Source organism: Ranitomeya variabilis, chromosome 6, assembly GCF_051348905.1.
Source record: "Ranitomeya variabilis isolate aRanVar5 chromosome 6, aRanVar5.hap1, whole genome shotgun sequence".
NCBI classification, from domain to species: domain Eukaryota; kingdom Metazoa; phylum Chordata; class Amphibia; order Anura; family Dendrobatidae; genus Ranitomeya; species Ranitomeya variabilis.
In genome coordinates, this window is record NC_135237.1 from 188,963,822 (window position 1) to 188,987,475 (window position 23,654).

The 23,654-nt window shown below is 44.4% G+C and overlaps 1 protein-coding gene across 1 annotated transcript in view; it reads left to right on the forward strand.

Moving 5' to 3' along the window:
- Positions 1 to 23,654, forward strand: part of STAC (SH3 and cysteine rich domain) — a 721,335-nt gene that overhangs the window by 643,621 nt on the left and 54,060 nt on the right. The window contains exon 10 of the mRNA XM_077269325.1: positions 13,548 to 13,685. Coding sequence (XP_077125440.1) covers positions 13,548 to 13,685 — 138 coding nt within the window. The remainder of the gene's footprint in view (positions 1 to 13,547; positions 13,686 to 23,654) is intronic.

The following is a 23,654-nucleotide window of genomic DNA, read 5'->3' on the forward strand; positions in this document are numbered from 1 at the left end:
CTTGTAATCGGCACTTAACAATTTCCCTTTCTAACCCAGGCACGGTATGTGTAAAGAGCTCCATGGAGTAACCTGTAGTGTCGCCTGACGCATCCTTCACTTTTGGTTTGGGTGAAGGACACAAGGAAACGCCTTGTTCCTGACCGGGAGCATCCACTGACGACTCGCTGCTTTTATATTTGGAACTTACTGAAGAGGAGGCAAAAGAGTTAGAGGCTGAGTCAGCAAGGAAAGCCAAAACTTTTTCCTGCTGCTCCGGCTTTAAAAGCTGTTTTCCTACTCCCAGATAAGGGAGCCTTTGAGGCCTTGTGTAGCCAGATGATGACGCTGGCTCAACACCTCCAGCCTTAGGTGCTATTGTGCTTTTGCCACTACCACCAGATGCACCACCACCACCATCACAATCAGTACCAGTTGGCAACCACTGCCCACAGGCTCTTCCACCAGACTTCCTCATTTTTGGGAAAATCTAACCAAAATAACAACCGTTATATGGTACTGTAAAACAAGGTAGAAGGTGTATATAAACTTGTTGAGAATTTAAATCTCCCTTTTTTTGGGGGGGAGACTAAACCAAAACTCAGGCCCTGTGCATAAAACAACACAATGAAAGTGGCTGGCTGATACACGACAAACTAACAGGACTGAAGTATATCCACTTTTTGAGAATTTGAATCTCACTTTTTTTGGGGGGGAGACTGAACCAAAACTCAGGCCCAGTGTATATAACAACGCAATCTAAGTGGCAGAAAGTGGCTGGCTGACATACGACAAACTAACAGGACTGAAGTATATCCACTTTGTGAGAATTTTAATCTCACTTTTTTTTTGGGAGACTGAACCAAAACTCAGGCCCAGTGTATAAAACAACACAATGTAAGTGGCAGAAAGTGGCTGGAAGATATATGAAAAAATACAAGGACTGTAGTACAATTTCAATCTCCCTCCAATGATCTCAGGACAAGTATAGCAGCAATAAAAAGGACTGCTGCACACAAAAGTGTGGACAAATAAACAAGATAACTGTGCAGAAAGAAGCAACAGGATTTTTGCTTTTAAAAAAGCAGTTGGTTTGCACAGCGGCGTACAAACAGCAATGCAGCTATCAGGGAGCCTTATAGGGCAGCCCAATAAGCTACAGAGCTGATGCCCAAAAATATAGCCTCCACTGTCCCTGCAAAAAAAAGGTGGTGTTGGACAGTGGAAATCACTACAGCACAAGCAGTTTGGGGGTTAATCTTCCCTCCCTAACTATATCCCTTCTTCTGATGAAGCTGCAGCAACCTCTCCCTATGCTAAGATCGGCAGAAGTAAGATGGCGGTCGGCGTGCACGCCCCTTTATAGCCCCTGTGATGCCGCAGAAAGCAAGCCAATCACTATCATGCCCTTCTCTAAGATGGTGGGGACCGAGACCTATGTCATCACGCTGCCCACACTCTGCGTCCTCTTTCATTGGCTGAAAAATGGCGCTGAAAGTGTCATATGAAACGCGACTTTTGCGCGCAGATCGGCGACCTCATGGCCGATGCCATACTAGGATCGGGTCGGGTTTCATGGAACCCGACTTTGCCGAAAGTCGGCGATTTTTGAATTTGTCCGATCCGTTTTGCTCAACTCTACTGTTATATGCTAGTGTGAGCGAGGCCTTATTCTGGGTACATAATTGTATTTATATAAACTGCACAGTACCACTTCTGTCCTGTATACTGGGTGCTATTCTCAGTATGTGTATTATTATATATATATATTGTAGGGGTTCACTCACTCAGGTGCAACGGCTGACACGCAGGAGACACATTCCTTTTAAAAGTTCACCGGGTTTATTGCTCCATAAACCATAAACCAAACCGCTGTATGACCAGCTCTATCCTCACCTACTGTATCCTCACTTATCCCTTGTAGATTGTGAGCCTTCGCGGGCAGGGTCCTCTCTCCTCCTGTACCAGTTATGACTTGTATTGTTTAAGATTATTGTACTTGTTTTTATTATGTATACCCCTCCTCACATGTAAAGCGCCATGAAATAAATGGCGGTATAACAATAAATAATAATAATAATAATAATATAGCAACATGAACAACGGTAAACAGTCTTACATCAGACGGATGAGACCTCAATGTCCATAACAGAGCTCCGCTCTCTCAGGTCTGTAGGCACACAGACTGTGCTACGTCCAGCACGCAGGCCCAGTCCTGGAGCCTTAACACACTGTGGAGGCTTTCTCCTCCACACACACAGACTCCTGTCTGTAGTGTCCCGCCTGGACACAGGGATCTCTGTCCACACTCACAGACTCCCAAAACACTCACAGCCATGTGCCAAACACACCTCCATTATGTAGCCTGAAACCACACCCAGGTACCTGTCACATGATTAGACATGTGGTTCTGACATCACCACAGGTCCTGAAACAAACATAGATAGGCATGGTTATGCCCCTTACCCAGGGGTGAGGTATATGGGTAGCCAGACCCTCCCATTTCTCATAGCTACCCGTAACCCGGACCCAAATATACTAAACAATTCCCTATTGCTTTATGTGCATTACAGAAAACATTCCGGGTTACATCACAGCGACAAGCCTTCTCTGTGATACATACCTCCCGTTGACTATCCAACCTTTAGCCCCGCTACATACCTCCCCCTCTGCCTAAAGCCGTGGGGCTTGGCACTTGTCCTAAACTGACTAGAGACCCATCTCAGTCATCCCTGATAGCCAAACGGTCTGTCTAAGTCAGGGTCTGTTATTGAACCCTTTTGTCGGCAATCGTCATCCCTTTCCGTCACATCCTTTGATAACGACCCCTTGTCATCTCGTCTGCTACAGGATCTCCCGCTTAAGTCATTGAGCCCTGAGCTAACTGAGGAGTCACTATTTCTAGCTCTTCCCTCTGGCCACCTTCGGTTCTCCCTCTGTTGGTGATCTCTCGCATTGTCTTTCTTTGGAGAGCAGTTCTTCCCTTTATCTCTATATACTCTGTTAGCTTGAGGACTTCGAGTCTTTAGAGAACCTCTTCGCCTCTCTGGCAGCTGTTTATTAACTTGCAGTCTCTCAAGTCTCAGCTGCTCTACCTCCCTTAGGTATGCCATGCGATAATAATAATAATAATAATAATTTTTATTTATATAGCGCCAACATATTCCGCAGCGCTTTACAACTTATAGAGGGGACTTGTACAGACAATAGACATTACAGCATAACAGAAATCACAGTTCAAAATAGATACCAGGAGGAATGAGGGCCCTGCTCGCAAGCTTACAAACTATGAGGAGCATGCGGATATTCCTAAGACTCTCTCTGGAGCCGACAACCAGGAATGGAACCATCCCATCTTCACCCATGACCTGGACCTCTTCATCAGCCGGTATCCTCAGTCTCTTCAGACTGGATTTATCCACCATCTCCTGCATCACTCTCCCAAGTTTCCCAATGACTTTCGCCACCAGAACTTTGGGTACTTGGACTGTGTCTTCTACTAAGCCCAGCCGACTAAGAGCCTTCCTTTCACGCTCCAAACGTCGAACGGCTTCATCATTCTTCAAAATGATCCTCTGCTTTGTACGGAGGCAGTGTAGGTGCATATCCCTCAGGACAGCCACCCACTTCACTGTGACTTCCCTAGTCGACAGTATGACCAATTGCTGAGTCTCAGGTGCCCAGTGCAAACTACACGCCTCTACTGCCTTTCTAAATGCCTCATGCACACCCTTCCTAGCACACGCTTCTCGCATGTCTTTGGGTACTTCTATTATGCTCTTGAAAAGCGGGGTCTCATCTTCACAGACATCTGCCACGACCGGGTGACTGTCTTGTTCCTCTTTTAGCATGAACCCTTCCTCAGTCTTGTCTTCTGCTTTAGCCTTCGCCAAGATGGGGATTGGCAACTTCTCTGCCAGGCAGCGACGCTCCTCCTCTCTCTGAAGAAGCTCCTGCTGATGCTTTTCTTGAGCCATTCTGAGCACGTCCATATCTTTCAATATGGCCCTATTCATGGCCTGACACACCGACAGGTGACGTCTGAGTTCAAAGACCTCCTTCTCTAGGTCACCAACTTTGTGCTCAATTGCTTGCCTCAGGACCCTTTCTCGTTCGACTGTTTCTTTAAGCAGCTCTATGTTATGGTCCCGCTCTCTTTTGGCTAGCTCATGTTGCACCACCAGTTCTTTAATTAAACTTTCGGACGGGGTCTCTTGCCCACCCACACTCTGCCTCTTCAGAGTTCCACCTGTTTCTGCATCCACCTCTATGGTCTCTCCTGGGCTCTCTGTCTGTTTACTCTTAGGTACCTCTGGACTCTTGGTAACTTCAGAGTTCTCCATCTCTTCAGCATCAGGTACTTCATCATACTGAGCCAGTTCACTCTTTCCGGGCATTGCAGATGTGGGTCTACTACAGGTCTGTTCTAACCCCAGCCCGTCACTAACTACCTCAGTGCTAGGGTTTGTCAGAGATAAAGTGACCTCCTCATCAAGGACAATAACGTTATCTGCACCTGACCCTGTCTCTTCCTCATCATCTTTCTTCTCAGAGGGTGTAACCTGTCCCGCCTTTTTCCGTCCCCCGCGACGAGATGAAGATCTGTGATTTTTACTCGGCTCCTCTCTACTGCACTCTTTTCCCTTTGCGCTCAAGTCACAGTCTGGATAGGAGTTACCCCCTCTCACTCTGTCATCCTGGAACAGCAATTTCCCATTTACGCAAGTGTCAAATCCACACTTTCTTTCAGTCACCCGGAACTCTGGACTATCGACCTTAGGTGTCGCTATCTCCTTTTCACACATCACACGATCCGGAATCACTACAGCCGCCTGTTTTAGTGGGGCTCCCTTAGGGTCATTCTGGATCCTTTTTGAGCAATCAGACACTCCCCTTTCCTCCCACAAGTCCCAAAACCTTTGAAAGTCCTGGCCTATTACAACAGGGAATGGCAAGTCTGGGACTACAGGTACATCATGGCTGGCAATAATATTGGGCGTCTCAATGATTACCCTGGACACCGGATAATCCCTAGCGAACCCATGAACGCAGTGGGCTTCCATCTTCCTTCCGGGAATCAGATAGACAGGGAGTGTGACGCTCACCAGAGTCACCAGGCTCCCCGAGTCCAGAGATCCAGTCACGCACACTCCATTGACTTCTCCAGAACAGCTCTGTGTCATCTTGCCAGATGAAAAGTCAGTACAATATTCTGAACATGCGCTGTTCTAACACTGAACCCGGCAACAGTCCATCAGCGCATTCACCGCCACTCCTTTTTGGGCCACCACCCCTATTTGGGTCGCCGCCCCCTTTTTGGACTCCACCCCTTTTGGGTTACCGCCCCCTTGTGGACCATTTTCTCCTTTAGGGCCACCGCCCCTTTTAGGGACTCCACTACCTTTTGGGCAACTACCCCCTTTTGAGACGCAGCCCCTTTTTGGCCAACCATAATTATTTGGGCACTGCTCCGTTTTTGGGAATCCACCCACTTTTAAGGACACCACCCCACTCTGGGGTACACCCTGTGGACTTCCCACAGTACTCTCAGGCCCCAGTTCGCACAGCAGACCAATGTGACTCTAGCCTGGCACCGGCCCTTTAAGAGTCTGCACGCTCTAAACCAGCAATGTCTTTTTTTTTTTTCTTTGCTGCAACTGCAACTACACTTCATAAGACTCTGCACCGCAGACTTCGTGGACCCGCCGATCCACAGCAAAGTTCATAACCCAGCGGAGTTACCACCAGACGCCTTCAGTCTTCGTGGCCCCGCCCAGCCACAGCAAGTTGACCAGAGAAGGAAAAAAAGAAATACATGGACTCGCCGGTCCACAGCAAGCACTTGCACACGTGCTTATAGAAAAAAAACACAGTCTCTCACTGACCCCGGTCAGAATAACACAGACTATGGTCTGTTACACACCCGGCTTTAACACAGCCCAAAAACAGTTTTCCACTGACCCCGGTCAGTACAATACATGGTTTTCAGACCGTCACCCGTTGGCAACTTCACGGGTTTCTGGGCACCCCTCAGCCTCAGAGATGCCCAGACGCACTGTCTCTGTTTTCTTCCACTCTGACCCCAGTCAGTACACACAGACACCTGTCCGTTACCTGTTTGTGCCGGCCACATAGGTTCCCGGATCCCTCTTCTCCTCAGAGGTATCCCATAAACAGCAGTTTCTCACTGACCCCGGTCAGTAATTACTCACGGTTGTCAATACCGTCCACTCTTCTTGGCTCAGCCTAGCCAGTGCTGCAACATGTGTTCCTTGGATCATTGCCCGCATTCTCCACCAATTGTAGGGGTTCACTCGCTCAGGTGCAATGGCTGACACGCAGGAGACACGTTCCTTTAAAAGTTCACCGGGTTTATTGCTCCATAGACCATATAGCAACATGAACAATGGGTAAACAGTCTTACATCAGACGGATGAGACCTCAATGTCCATAACAGAGCTCTGCTCTCTCAGGTCTGTAGGCACACAGGCTGTGCTATGTCCAGCACGCAGGCCCAGTCCTGGAGCCTTAACACACTGTGGAGGCTTTCTCCTCCACACACACAGACTCCTGTCTGTAGTGTCCCACCTGGACACAGGGATCTCTGTCCACACTCACAGACTCCCAAAACACTCACAGCCATGTGCCAAACACACCTTCATTATGTAGCCTGAAACCACACCCAGGTACCTGTCACATGATTAGACATGTGGTTCTGACATCACCACAGGTCCTGAAACAAACATAGATAGGCATGGTTATGCCCCTTACCCAGGGGTGAGGTATATGGGTAGCCAGACCCTCCCATCTCTCATAGCTACCCGTAACCCGGACCCAAATATACTAAACAATTCCTTATTGCTTTATGTGCATTACAGAAAACATTCCGGGTTACATCACAGCGACAAGCCTTCTCTGTGATACATACCTCCCGTCGACTATCCAACCTTTAGCCCCGCTACAATATATATGTATATATATATATATATATATATATATATATATATATATATATATATATATACATATATATATATATATATATATATACATATATATATATATATATTATATTCACTCATGCACTACACAGTACCACTTCTGTTACATGGCAGACTCACCAAGAGAAATGTGATTGGACTTAAACGGAATCTGTCAGTAGGATCAACCCTTCTAAGCTGTCTATATGGGCATGTAGGTGATAGGAAGCTGGATAAAATGATACCTTGATATCTGTGACCCGAAGTCTTATTCTAGGGAAATCCGTGTTTTTCTTTGTAAATGAGCTGTTCAGGACGATGGGCCAGACACTGATCTCCAAGAGAACCTGCCTCCAGAGCTTATTATAATTAAAAGGGGGAGTTACCAGTGTGATGTGTGATGGCCACTCTCTGCTCTCCTGATCTCACTGCAGAGCTGTGTGTGATTATACCGGACACATCTGCAGGTTCCTCTCAGCTTCAGCTTCCATCTCACAGGCAGACAGGGTTGCAATATTAAAAGAAAATGAAGTACCAATTGTCACCTAAGGCCAAATATAGTGAAAATTACTTCCAAAAAAGTAGTAGTAAAATATCATTTTATTAGGACACATTAAAATACATAATATCTGGGGATGGGCAGACCCGTGGATGTTCTGGTTAATCGGGTTTGACCAAACCTAACTTTATAAAAAAGTTCTATTCGGGTACCAGAATGGTACCCAAACTCAAGCCCAAACCCAGACCTCATTCAAATGAAAGGGGTGCCTGAACATCCAGCAGTTCTCACACTGTCATGTGTGTGAAAGCGTGGGAAACACTGGCTCTGAATGGTGGAAACCTTACTGATGTTACCGCCAGTCAAAGTGCTGTGGCTCCCGCGCTGTCACACTGATGACAGCTTGTGAGCCAGCAGCTGTGACCATCAGTGAAAAGGTTACTGCCGGTCAGGAGTCAACTGATGACTATTACTCTCATCAGCTTACACCTGGTCTCGCTAATAGCAGTGAGAGCAGGCGCACGCTGATGAAAGTATTCACCAGCTGGTGCCTTTGCATAGTGAGAAAAATATCAGTGAGATAAATAGTGCAGTGCATGAGTAGCTTACTGTGCATGTACATACCTAATAAATAAATAGATAAAAGAAAAAATTGATGTAGGGTCCCCACTAAATTCAATCACCAGCAAAGGCAAACAAACAGGTGCAGGTTGATAATAACAGGCTGATAAGTGATATAGCCCCCTCCCAGACTAAAAACACCAGCCCTCAGCCACCCCAGAAATGGATCTTAGCCTCGGCTCTTCCCACTTGCCCTGGTGCGTTGGCAAGTTGGGTAATGGTTCTGGGGTTAATGTCAGCTGTTTTATGTCCGCTGACATCAAGCCCAGAGGTTAGTGTTAGAGAGTGATGTCTATCAGACATCCCCATTATTAACTTTGTAGTGGAAAGTAATAAAGAGACACACAGTAAAAAGGTCTTTAATTGAACAAAATACTCCCCGAGAAATCCCCTCTTGCTGAGCGGTGAAATCACTAATGTTACTGCTCACCCCTGCAACCAGACTAAACTGACCTGAGTGTGAGAACGCAGCTGTGGGTGAACGATGATGACGTCAATAAGGTTATCGCCGGTCACACGCAGCTGCATTTATATGCTCACTCGGTGTCATCTGGCTGTCATGCTGAGTGGTAATATTACCGATTTCACCACTCAGCGCAATGCAACCAAATATAGCAGAGTTTGTGTTTGGCATGGGACATCAGCATTATGGATTATCATCGGACAGGTGAGAATTAGTTTTATTTTTTATTTTTAAATTAATAAATGGAAAAAGAGGGGATTTGTCAGGAGTATTTTGTTCAATTAAACTTTTTTTCTGTGTGTATCTTTATTATTTTTCACTATGGTGTTAGCAATGGGGGTGTCTGATAGACACATCTCATTACTAACCCCTGGGCTTGATGTCAGCTGTCATTAGAAGTCTGACAACAACCTCAAAATATTACCCTACTTGCCAACACACCATGGCAAGTGAGAGGAGCCAAGCAAAGCACTAGAAGTGGTGCATCTAATGTATGCACCATTTCTGGGGTGACTGAGGATTGGGGTTATTAGTCTGGGAGAGGACCAATATTCATGGCCCCTTTCCTACCTATTAATATCAGCCCCAGCTCTCTGCTTTAGCATGGCTGGTTATCAAAAATGAGTGGGTCCCCACAATGCTTTATTTAAAATATTTATTTAAATAATTCAAAAAAGTGGTGTGGGGTCCCTCCTATTTTTAATAATGAGCAATGGCTAAAAAGAAAGCTGCAGACTCATATAAATAGGCTGTGAAGGGGCCATGGATATTGGCCCCTGTCGACTAAGAACACCAGCCCTTAACCTTCCAAGAAATGGCGAATCCATTAGATGCGCCAATTCTGGAGCTTAGCCTCGGCTCTTCCCACTTGCACTGGTGCATTGGCAAGTGGGGTAATGGTTAAGGGGTTGATGTCAGCTGTTTTATGTCCACTGACATCAAGACCCAGGGTTTACAATAGAGAGGCGTCTATCAGAAACCTCCATTACTAACCCACTAACTAAAAAGTGCTAAAGAAAGAAGTCCTTTAATTGAATAAAACACTCTGACAAATCCTCTCTTTTTCCCATTTATTAGCATAAAAAAATTAAAGTAATCCTAACCTCTCCGCTGATAATCCATAATGCTGATGTCCCACTACGAATACCAACTCTGCTATTTCTGGTTGCATTGCGGAGCAGACCCATCAGTAAGGACTTTTTTCTTTGTCAATTACTTTTTACTTACTGAGTTAGTAATGGGGGTGTCTGATAGATGCCTCTCCATTACTAATCCCTGGGCATGATGTCAGCTGACAAGTCAAAGCTGACATCAACCCCAAAATATTACCCAGCTTGCCAAGACACCACACGAAGCAGGAAGAGCCAGGCAAAGCACAAGAATTGGCACATATAATGGATGTGCCATTTCTTGGGCGGCTGTGGACTGCTGTTTTTAGGCTGCGGAGGACCATATTTTCATGGAACTTCCCAGCCTGAGAATACCAGCCCCCAGCTGTCTGCTTTGGCTTGACTGTTATCAAAAATGGGGGACACCATGCCATTTTTTTTAAATGATTAAATTTTTAAAAAAATGCATAGGTACTCCTCTATTTTTAATAACCAGCCAAGATAAAGCTTACAGATGAGAGCTGCAGCCTGCAGCTTTGATCTTTTCCTGCGCTTGTTGCTAAAAGAACAGAGGAGACCCAGCATCTTTTTTTTATTTTTTTTTATACTGTGCACATGCCAATCACAGCTATACCAATACATTGCTGTTTTGGGGCCAGAAGTGCCCACACAGGTAAAGCTTGGTGACTGGTTGCCCTGCAACCTTTCAAAAAGCTTTGTTCGGGCTGCCGAACAGTAACACGGACTTCCGGGACGGACCCCGAACTTTACCATTTGGGTTCGCCCATCACTAATTATTTCAAAAAATCCTAATTAAACAAGATAAATCTACAAAAAGAAATGCATGATGATTCACAAAGTGTTTACAAGAGCTCACAAAATTACATAGATACCCCAGGACATGTGAATGGGAGCTCCATGTGGTGCAATACCCATATCATACTAACTCTCAATCATGCCTCAATGTAAATGAACGCAAAAAAAGCCCTAATAGTACAAAAATTAAAATATAAGGAGGATGTATAAGTGCAAAACATGATGAAATATATGTATGTATATTAACTAGACTAATATAAAAACATGTTTTATACAAAGTATCCAGTTGTGAAACATCATAATCCAAAAAGTTATGATGCCATATGAAGTAATGATACTAAGGAATACTTAGCTTCATGTGGATCTGTAATACAAACGCCCCCTGGACTGTTCAGGACTATGGGTCAGACTCTGGTCTCACTGAGAATCGGCCTCCAGAGCTTGTTATAAATAAAAGGGGGAGTTACCAGTGTGATGTGTAATGGCTGCTCTCTGCTCTGTTGATCTCACTGCAGAGCTGTGTGTGATTATAACTGACACATTTACAGCTTCCTCTCAGCTTCAACTTCCATCTCACAGGCTGTCAGTGTTGCAATATTGTTGCAATATAGTAGAGAGCTGCAAAAATGTGTTTGCAAGGAGACAAAGTTTAGTTCTACTGTTCAGTGTTTCTTCAAAGCCTCACACTGGTAACTCCCCCTTTCATTTACAAAGAACTCTGGAGGCAGATTCTCATGCAGATCAGTTTACAGCGCATAGATCTTAACAGCTTATTTACTGTACATGTAAGAAGAACACCTCTGGAATAAGACATGGGATCACATACAGTATATCCAGGTGCAATTTAATTCAGCTTCCTATGACCTGTGTGAACATACAGGTGGATTAGGAGGGTTAGTCCTACTGACAAATTTCCATTATCCTCATGCATCTGAAACAAGAACATTAGCAATGGTTTGCCTTCATGAATAAAATGTGCTTAAAGTGTATGCATTACTTTTGTTAACTCAGCTAGTTTCACAGATAGGAGACATCAAACACATCAAAGAACTTAGCTTGTTTACCAGCTCTAGTTTCTGCATTGACACATCCTTTTAGAGCTTGTTTTAAAAATAGAATGGCTTTGTACTCTGCTTTTTCAACCCCCTGATATGACAAGCATGCTAGATACTTGGTGTACAATATAATAAACAAAAAAATATATTTTAAATGCTTGAAACATATACGGCACAGTTGCCAAGAAAGCCCTGAAATATATTGTTGCTTTTATCACATTCAGTGTCAATAATTGCAGGATTGGATTCCATCAAAAGACTGCACGTCATGTACAGGATGCTTAAAGAGATTCGTTGGTTTCAGAAAACCTCTATTTCCAGGTTTAATTTGGTTTTCAAAAAATAAATAACCTGTGTTTTATTTCTTCCCTTTATGAAGAGCTGTTGTACTTTGTATTTTTTATTGTTTGGAGCGTTAAAGTCACGTCGACAAGTCTGCAGCAAATCAGTGAGCTAAGGCTACTTTCACACTAGCGTCGGTACGGAGCCGTCGCGCTGCGTCGGCCCGAGGTACCGACGCATACTGTGCAAGCGCCGCACAACGGGGGCAGCGGATGCTGTTTTTCCACGCATCCGCTTCCCCATTTGAGGTGCGGGGAGGTGGGGGGCGGAGTTCCGGCCGCGCATGTGCGGTCGGAAATGGCGGACCGTCGGCACAAAAAAAGTTACATGTAACATTTTTTGCTGCCGGCGGTCTGCCATAACACGACGCAACCGTCGCACGACGGTTGCGACGTGTGTCAATACGTCGCAATGCGTCGCTAATGTTAGTCTATGGGGAAAAACGCATCCTGCAGACGACTTTGCAGGATGCGTTTTTTCGCCAAAACGACGCATTGCGACGCATGCAAAAAAACGCTAGTGTGAAAGTAGCATTAGCAGCTCTGAGCAACTTGTGCCATCCACTCGGGCAGAGTCAATGAGCGCACTATTTGGCTGCGGCACTGTCAATGCAACATCAGCGTTTCAGATTATAGCAGACAATGGAAGCAGCGACGGACACTGTACCCATGGAGGATGAGTAAAGCATATTTTTAAAAAACAGCTGTACCAAGATATCAGGGTTTTCTGAAACCAGAAAGCCTGTTTAAAGTCTATCCATGGGAAAGACAGGGATATGATCATTCATCCAGCTGCATTTGGGAATTTTAACTTGAAACATTAGTGGACTGAAAAAAAGTTCAAAAGGAAAACTAAAAATATAAGTAAAAAGGTTGATACTTCTTGGATTGAACACTTCAAGACCGATTTATTGGAAAAGTAAATGCATCACATGAAATAGGCATTGTGGCACACATCAACTATATGAGAACCATTTGTTCACTGATCTTCTGCCTTGCCTGGTCCATATCACTATAGTTCCACTGGCCGAACTCACTAACAGACCAATTCTTTGAGAAGATTAGACCTTTATCCAAACCAGATATCCTGTAACCAATTTCAATGCTATCATATATGCTTTTGGATGCACATTTTAACATACTTTAATAGAGAATTAATAAACGATATGGTACTGTGATTTATTAGCTAGAACAGATAGGGGTTAACAAAATTTTCACTTGCATAATGGAACTTATCACATCTATGCATTATACCAACAGCCTATTAACTTCAATTGGATGAAGCAACATGAATCTAAAGATAGGTTCTAGAGGCATACATAAATATCATAGGGCCCCACAGTATAAGTCCTAATTGTCCCCCCAACCATTAGTGATGCAGATACAGTTGAACATGTAATGTCTAGGAGACACACCCCCCTGACTTATGGGACCCATTGCGGCTGAGTGGTCAGCTACTTTTAGAGGTACACCACTGACAGGTTCCCTTTAATGTGTTATAGCTTTATAAATGCTATCTGTGTTATCAAAATTGGGGCTACATGTGTATATCAGCAAGTCAGCATTGATAGGCTGTGATCTATATGAACTATGTTTATAGATATCTCTCACAGAATAGTTTAAAATTGACATTTGAGGTGATAATTGATTAAATCTAATTAACTTACCATGTGTTTTTTCACAGGGTAAAATAGAAGACAGGATTGGATTTTTCCCTGCTAATTTTGTACAAAAGATCCAAAGCAATGAGATACTTTTTCGTTGTACTAGAACATTCATTGGGTGCAAAGAACAAGGACAGATAACTTTAAAGGAAAATCAGGTAATGCTTTGTCAGTGTTTTCACAGAACAGTCTTAGCTTCTCTAGAGATGGGGAGATCTTCACAAATGTTTTTAAAAAGAAGAAACTTTCACCCCAACTCGTGACTGACTATAATGCTTTGAAAAGTATCAACATTTTTGAGCAATGTGGAGTTTTTGATGTTTTAAATCCATTTTCGTCCAGCTCCACTAAAATGTCTGAAAAATAATTTGTGGCAAGGAGCATCTAGGAAACACTGAACTGAGCATGAGAATTTTCTCACTCAGCGAGCGGTGACATCAGTGAGGTGACTGGAGTTAGTAACATAGTTATTAAGGTTGAAGGAAGACTTTAAGTCCATCTAGTTCAACCCATAGCCTAACCTAACATGCCCTAACATGTTGATCCAGAGGAAGGCAAAAAAACCATGTGGCAAAGAGTAAGCTCCACATTGAGGAAAAAAATTCCTTCCCGACTCCACATACGGCAATCAGACTAGTTCCCTGGATCAACGCCCTATCAAGGAATCTAGTGTATATACCCTGTAACATTATACTTTTCAAGAAAGGTATCCAGTCCCCTCTTAAATTTAAGTAATGAATCACTCATTACAACATCATACGGCAGAGAGTTCCATAGTCTCACTGCTCTTACAGTAAAGAATCCGCGTCTGTTATTATGCTTAAACCTTCTTTCCTCCAGACGTAGAGGATGCCCCCTTGTCCCTGTCTCAGGTCTATGATTAAAAAGATTATCAGAAAGGTCTTTGTACTGTCTCCTCATATATTTATACATTAAAATAAGATCACCCCTTAGTCTTCGTTTTTCCAAACTAAATAGCCCCAAGTGTAATAACCTATCTTGGTATTGCAGACCCCCCAGTCCTCTAATAACCTTGGTCGCTCTTCTCTGCACCTGCTCTAGTTCAGCTATGTCTTTCTTATACACCAGAGACCAGAACTGTACACAGTATTCTAAGTGTGATCGAACTAGTGACTTGTATAGAGGTAAAATTATGTTCTCCCCATGAGCATCTATGCCTCTTTTAATGCATCCTATTATTTTATTTGCCTTTGTAGCAGCTGCCTGACACTGGCCACTAAATGTGAGTTTGTCATCCACCCATACACCCAGGTCTTTTTCATTGACGGTTTTGCCCAGAGTTTTAGAATTGATCGGTTAATCGGCTGTGAACTCCAGTCACCTCTTATGTCAGTGCTGGACACTAAAGCTGCATTCTCACGCTCAGCTCAATGTCTCCTGGAGGCCAGGCTGAGCAGTCACATTTTTGTGACGGCTTAGCAAAGCATTCAGATATAGCTGAGTTGGACTTGTTATGGGACAAATGGATTATCGGCAGAGAGGTGAGGATTTCTTTGGTATATTATTTTTCTTTGGATATTAATAAATGGGTAAAAGAGGGTCAGAAAGTTTTTATTTCAAATAAAGTAACTTACCATGCTTTTACCTCTATTACATTTAACAATGGGGTTAGTAATGGGGGGTGTCTTACAGACGCCTCTCTAATACCAATACTCCAATGGGCTTAATGTCACCTGACAAAGCAAAGGTGACATCAACCCCAATACTATTACCCCACTTGCCACTGCACCAGGGCAAATGCAAAGAGTGGAGGCTAAGAGCCAGAATTGGCGCATCTAATGGATGCTCCATTTCTGGGGCGGCTGAGGGCTGTTGTTCCTAGTCTGGGAGGGAGCCAATATCCATGGCCCCTTCGTAGGCTATTGATAACATCCCACAGCTCTCTGCATAGCCTTTGCTGGTTATTAATAATAGGGGGGACCCCAGGTAACTTTTTTTGTAGAGTCACTCCTTGTTTATAACCAATAAAGGCTAAGTAGACAGCTGTGAGCTGATATTAATAGCCTGGGAAGTGCCATGTGTATTACCCTCTTCCCAGACTATTAATAGCAGCCTTCAATAGTCTGTTTAGCGTTTGCTGGTTATTAAAAATAGGGGGACACCACACCATTTTTTCATGAGGCCCCCCAGTAAAGGCTAGGCAGACAGCTGTGAGTTGTTATAAATAATCTGAGAACATTCATGGATAGTAGCCCCTTCCCAGAATAATAACACCAGCCCCAAGCTATCTGCTTTCCCTCAGCTGGTTATGAAAAATGAGCGGGATCCTACACCATTTACAGTATTTTTTCATTGAAAATACCCACATTTGTGACAATGTAAAACATGGTAGACTAAAATACACATGAAAAGACAATATATAAGGTCCCAAGTTCCTTGGCCAAGTCATCCCTTCTACAGCCATATTTATGTACGTAAAGTCCCCTTTTTTCCTAATCTATGTAATTAATTTAATTACCCCTAAATTAATGTGAAATTCACATATTTTTGAACATTAGATTTAGTGTCCTCTTTTGGATTAGCTGGTAAAGAAGAAAACAAACAAAATTAAGGGAGACAGACACTTTGCTTCAGTATCCCTTCCTAACAGCCGAGGTTGGCACCCTAGGGGATTCTTTATGGTGTCCCCGTTCCATGTAAGCTATCCCTACCTGACCCTAAAAGACTTCCCTCACCAAAGCCAACACCACCACCCAAATAAAGTGCTTAAGTGCGTTATAATGTCCACATCTGATGGAGCCTCATATGTTTCTGTTTTTTTTTCTGATAATCCTAACATACCATGTAGATTTGATGTACTTACTTATATCATCTTGAACCTGCTGTGAGCTGCCTTCAAAATTGGGATACAGTTGGCAGCAAATATAGATCCACACTACCTGCCGGTAACTCTGGTCCCCATACTGGGAACGGGGTCACAGGAGGAAGGGTTGGTGCTTCAGGATGCATCAGGTGGCTGGTGCCAGCAGAGTGGGGTGATGCTGTGTGCCATGGACTCCCGAGATCTCAATCTGTGCATGACCTGCCTCCAGTGTCCATTTTCCTGAAGCCCACCACAGGGAAATCAATGGAAAAGGAGACTTTTGCTCACCATCGACAACATCTTATGAGAGCTCAGGGCCCAGACCATCACCTCACTCTTGCTGGCCTACTTATGCAGCGACTCTGCCTACAGGGATCCCAATCCTCTGCAGCCGCCCCTGCGGTAATCTACCTTTGGATTATAAGACGCACCCCCACCCCCATTTTCCTCCCAAATTTGGGGGGTCTTATAACTTGAAAAATATGGTATATATTTATTCATATATTTCTGTCCACTGAACTACTGTCTACTGTCATACTGAACTGCATACAGACATTTACATAAGCAGACAATCACATTAGTAAGGATCAATGAGGCTTACACCTGCCCCTGTCCTCTATGTAGTAATATAAATTAATGCAGCTAGATTTTAGTTTGATTTTGGTGCATATGACACAATATATGCTTGTGTCCATCCTGACATTAGAGCATTGTTACTTCTATGTACACATGATATTTTCAAATGAAGTACATATTACATTTTACAAGACATTACATGTGCTATTAATTTGTCGATTTAGCATTGAATTCTGTAATAATGTTAATTAATGTCTGATTTACTTTAAAATGAATATTTTGAAGCGATAATTGGATGAAATACAGTACACATTATCCCAAACTATAGCATAGGAATAATACACTGCCTGTTGATAAAAATCATGATAGGTGGCTGCTGTTTTTCCATTAGCATATATTGTTGATGTACTTGTATGTGTTAATTGATCGCTACAGGTGCAAAGGGATAATCAACATGATATATTTTGCCTTTGCGAAAGGATTTTGTTTATTTAACTATTATTACAGTTTTTTCTCTCCTCAATATCTGATCAGTTGTGCTTTTTCCTAGAAACATTATTGACCATGGGATTAGTTTGGAATTGCAGAGCAATACCACTTGCTTTAATGACATAATTTATAATCGTAGCAAAACATTAAAGAAACCCTCCTTTGAACTTGTTTTTTTGCCTTAGCATGTATTTAAGTGCATGTACTGAAGTGTCAATCTCACCTTCACTACATGCATATATACACAGATTTAATGGGGAAAAAAACTTAATGGGAGTGCTTCTTTAAGAACTGGGGCTACCCAAGGACTTTTGCCATGACACCTATCATGCACCCAAAGTTTCCATGGTGTTGCTGCTACAACACAGTGCAATACAAGTAAATGTGGTTGCATTATAACCCCAAGGATACTACGACTGTGACAAATAAGTTGTAGAAAATATGATGTGGTTACACTTCTTGCAACTTGCTTGTTACAGATGCAATATTCTCGGAATCATAATGTGACCCCATTCACTTGTATTTTGCTGAGATGTAGCAGCAACACCAATCAAAGTCACCGTGTAGCTAATAACCCAGGTCATGTTTACAGCATGCCTGCATGACTGAAAGCCAGCAGCTCCAGGGAGGAATACATTTCATTTTCTCCCAGGTACCGCACTTTCAGTACTGCAGCTAGACATCTTCATAATGCTATTAACCTGCAGACTAACCTTATATCTGCAGGATAATAGCGTTATCTGCCCTGCAAGTTTTCATTTAACCTTTCTATATTGTATTGCTATCCTTTTTAAACCTTAGGCAATCACTAAATGATTTTTTAGCCATTCACACAATGGTTTTTACTTTCCGAAAAATGCATCATGAATCTTGTGTCACGGGAAGACTAGGTGGGCAAAAGCTAATAACCCGGGCCCCTGCAATTTCCCTCAGACTAGGGAAATCCTGACTGACCCTCTACCTAGAGTTTACACTGATGGTGTGCATGTCTAGGCCTCGACCCTCGCCCTGTCTCCTGTTTCAACCCTAGGCTGAAACCACCACCCACCACCCAGTGAAAAGATCATACACCAATACCCACAGTTAGCACAGACAAGGATAACGGAAAATATACACCACGCCGCAGTCACTCAGGAATATACTATAAATGCGCAGGGCAAAATAAATACAAATATAGGAAGGAGTAAATAAGACAAAGGGAAATACACCACCAGATACGATACTCCAACTACTAGCTCACCACTCCAGACCGAGATAACCAAGCACTAGACAGAAGCTATAATCGGCGACGCCCAATGTTCAGAAGAACTATTTAAAGGCAGTGGGCGTGGCCCAGCTTCCAATCCGAGCACCAGCTAAATTAACCCCGGACCAGCTAGATAAAATCTAGCCGACGCCACTGAGCACATAGTGGACAAAAGCGGAATTACCGCTGTCTGTCGAACGCCCTGGTATGAACAGTGTCTGACATGACAGTACCCCGCCTTCTATGAGGGACCCCAGGGCCCTCACGGCTTATAGGACCCGGCTTGTCCGGATGACGGCGGTGAAACATACTGACCAGCCGGTCTGCATGAACGTCCGAGGCTGGTACCCAGGACCTTTCCTCAGGCCCATAACCACGCCAGTGAATCAAGTACTGTAAAGTGCGGTGCACTACACGAGAGTCAACCACCTTGGAGACTTCAAATTCCAAATTACCATCCACCAAGACTGGAGAAGGCATAGGTGTCGCGTCCACAAGACCCACCGTCTTTTTTAGCAACGATCTGTGGAACACGTTGTGTATCTTATACACCATAGGAATCTCCAATCGGTACGCTACAGGGTTAGTGACGGCGGCGACCCTAAATGGATCAATAAACCTTGGACCCAATTTAAGGGATGGTATCTTGAGTCTTATGTTTTTTGTGGATAACCACACCCAGTCATCCACACTCAGGTCCGGACCTGGCACACGCCTACTGTCAGCCACATGTTTATACCTAGCACCCACACTCAACAGGCACTGTTTAACTCTCCTCCAGACTGATGACAATTGTGCTCCTAACTGGTCTTCCTCCGGAACGCCGGAAGAGACCCTGTGACTCACAGTACAAAATTGAGGATGTAGCCCGTAAACACAAAAAAACGGAGACTCCCCAGACGACTCCTGGCGGTGATTATTGATGGCAAACTCAGCCAAAGGAAGGAACCTAGACCACTCCTCCTGGTTATCAGAGACAAAGCAGCGTAAGTACTGTTCCAAATTTTGGTTCATACGCTCAGTCTGACCATTTGACTGAGGATGAAACGCCGAAGAATGAGACAACTTGATCCCCAGCCGTGAGCAAAATGCTTTCCAAAATTTTGCCACAAACTGAGTACCCCTATCAGACACAATGTCAGACGGAACCCCATGAAGTCTGACCACCTCCTGCACAAATACCTGAGCCAGAGTCTTAGCGTTAGGCAACGAAGGCAAAGACACAAAGTGCGTCATTTTTGAAAACCGATCAACAATCACCAAGATGACCGTGTTCCCAGCTGAGGAGGGCAAATCAGTGATGAAATCCATGGAGATTTCCGTCCATGGCTTACTAGGTACCTCAAGAGCAAGTAGTGTGCCAACAGGACGGGAGCGGGGCGTCTTAGCCCTAGCGCACGTGGTACAAGCTGACACATATGAGACCACGTCCTGTCGGATCTTGGGCCACCAAAACTGACGTGACACCAACTCCAAGGTACCTCTAACCCCTGGGTGGCCAGCCAGGACAGCATCGTGATGCTCCGCCAAAACAAGCGGAGATGAAGCAGTACAAAAGATTTGTTGATGGGAAGCTCTGATGGTACCTCCTCCTGAGCCTCGGCAATCTCAGCCTCAACCTCGGTAGTCAGAGCCGAAACCACAACACCCTTATGGAGGATGGGTACTGGATCTTCCTGAGGTTCTCCCCCCGGAAAACACCTGGACAGAGCATCCGCCTTAGTGTTTTTAGACCCCGGTCTGTAAGTGACAACAAAATTGAACCGCATGAAAAACAATGCCCAGCGAGCCTGCCTGGGGGACAGATGCGTGGCTGACTCCAAATACAGCAGATTCTTATGATCGGTAATAACAGTAACCTGATGAACCGACCCCTCCAAGAAGTGTCGCCATTCCTCAAAGGCCAACTTGATTGCCAACAACTCCCTGTTGCCGATATCGTAGTTACGTTCGGCGGACGACAGTTTCTTGGAAAAATAGGCGCATGGACGCAAATCATTCAAAGATGAGCCTTGTGATAGTACCGCCCCCACACCAACCTCGGACACATCGACTTCCACCACAAAAGGTTTTGATACGTCTGGCTGCACAAGAATGGGGGCTGAAACAAAACTGTTCTTAAGAAATTCAAATGCGCGCACAGCAGCCTCAGGCCAAACGGAGAAATTGGTACCCTTTTTAGTCATGTCAGTTAGCGGTTTAGCAATAATGGAAAAATCCTTGATAAATTTCCTATAGTAGTTAGAAAACCCAAGGAACCGCTGAAGTGCTTTCAGGTTATCAGGCCATTTTAAAACCAGAAGCAGACACAATATAACCCAAGAAAGGCAACTCCTGAACAGAAAATACACATTTCTCAAGTTTAGCATACAGCTTATTCTCTCTGAGAAGCTGTAACACCTGCCTGACATGATCTAAATGAGTATCACGGTCGCAAGAATATATGAGAATGTCATCTAGGTACACGATAACGAATTTCCCCAAAACATGCGAAAACACATCATTAATGAAATGTTGGAACACTGCAGGTGCGTTAGTCAACCCAAATGGCATCACCAAATTTTCAAAATGACCCTCAGGGGTATTAAAAGCCATCTTCCACTCATCAACTTGACGGACTCTTATGAGGTTGTACGCCCCCCTGAGGTCAAGCTTGGTAAACTGTTGTGAATTCTGTTCTTGAGCTCCCTCCTGTGGTTATGAATGGTACTTCGGTGAGTTCTGTTCATGGACTCCCTCTGGTGGCTGTGAGTGGAGCTGCTGGTTCTGAGATTCCTTCTCCAGCTGATCTCGTTCAGGTCTTGGCTGGCTGCTCTATTTAACTCCACTCAGATCGTTACTTGATGCCAGCTGTCAATGTCCTAGTACTGGTTCAGTTCTCTTGGATCTTTCAGATGACCTGTCTACTTCAGCAAAAGCTAAGTCCCTGTTAGCTTATTTGTTACCATTGTGTTTTTGTCCAGCTTGCTATTATATTTAATCTTGTTAGCTGGAAGCTCTGGGATGCAGAGTGGCACCACCGTGCCGTGAGTCGGTGCGGTGGTTTCTTTTGTACACTCTGCGTGGTTTTTTGTTAGTTTTTTATGCTGACCGCAAAGATACCTTTTCTATCCTCAGTCTGTTTAGTTCAGTCTGGCCTCCTATGCTGAAACCTAATTCATTCCTGTGTTTGTGACTTCCATCTTAACTCACAGTCAATATATGTGGGGGCTGCCTATTTCTTTGGGGAATTTCTCTGAGGCAAGGTAGGCTGTATTTTCTATCTTTAGGGGTAGTTAGCTCTTAGGCTGTGAAGAGGTGTCTAGGCAGAGTCAGGAATGCTCCACGGCTATTTCTAGTTGTTGTTGATAGAATTAGGGGTTGCGGTCAGCAGAGCTCCCACTTCCCAGAGCTCATCCTGTATTGCTAGTTTGCTCATCTGGTCATTTCTAGTGCTCCTAACCACCAGCCCAACATAACAGTAAAGCACTTAGCACCTGCCACCTGGTTGAACAAATCTGGTATCAGTGGCATAGGGTATGGATCACGAACCGTAATCTGGTTCAATTCCCTGAAATCCAAACACGGGCTTAATCCGCCATCTTTCTTCTTCACGAAGAAGAACCCTGCTGCCACAGGCGAGGATGAAGGCCTGATGTGCCCTTTGCTCAAACTTTCAGCAATGTAATCCTTTAACGCTTGTCTCTCCGGACTGGAGATGTTAAACATCCTTGCTTTAGGCAATTTGGCCCCTGATTTAAACCTGATAGTACAGTCATAGGGGCGATGTGGCGGCAACTCTGAACAACCCTTCTCAGAGAACACATCCACAAAATCCAGAAGTGACTCCGGAACGCTTGAAGTCACAGCAGACACACATGTGGCCAGGCAATTCTCCTGGCAGAACTCGCTCCACTGAATTATGTCCTGAGTTTTCCAGTCAATTACCGGGTTGTGCATAGACAACCATGGAAAACCCCAAACCACCTGAGCAGGAAGATTCCTGAGCACCTTACATGTAACCTGCTCGGAATGTAGAACCCCAATGTGGAGTTTCACCTCAGCCACAAATTCAGTAATCTCCCCCTGTGAGAGTGGAGCAGCATTGATGGTGACCACACGGATAGGATGAGGCAGTTTTTCAAACCTAAAACCTGCTGTGCGCGCAAACTCCTCATCAATGAGATTTGTGGCTGAACCACTATCCACAAAAACAGTAATTGGCAGCTCACTGCCAGCGATAATAACCTTAGCAGGGAGCATGCATTGAGAAACCACCATGGAGGATATACATAAGCTCAGATTGGTCTCCTCCGCACCCTCTGAGCTTAGAAGTTTTCCGCTGTTGCATTTTTCTTAGACAGCAGAGGACAGATGTTAATAAAATGACCAGTCTTACCGCAGTAAAAACAGGCTCCCTGCTTCCTGAGCTCAGGGTCTCGACGCTTCACATGTAACAACCCTGCGATTTGCATAGGCTCCGTGGGCTCACCTGCAGCAACCACACGTGAACCTAAACCCTCTCCCATAGGCGGTGTCTCATGCTCCCCCTGACGCAAACGGCGATCAATGCGGACAACCAGACTCATAGCGGAATCTAGAGAAGTAGGAGTCTTGTACATCAGAAGGGCTTTTGTAACTCTTCCAGAAACCCCATGAGTAAACTGACTCCGCAGCGCTGGATCATTCCACTGTGTATCGATCGCCCAGTGATGAAATTCAGAACAGTAATCCTCTGCAACTCGCTCCCCCTGGCGAATAGTGCGTATCTTAGATTCTGCTAGAGCCATTCTGTCAGGCTCATCGTAAATGTTTCCAAGAAAGGAAAAAAAACTCTCCACAGAGTCAAATGCAGCAGAATCAGATGGCAAAGAAAACGCCCATGCTTGGGGATCCCCGCTTAACAATGACAACACCAGGCCCACACGCTGAGCCTCATTACCTGAGGAGATCGGGCGCATACGGAAATATAGTTTGCAAGCTTCACGAAAAGAAACAAATTTTTCAGGCAAA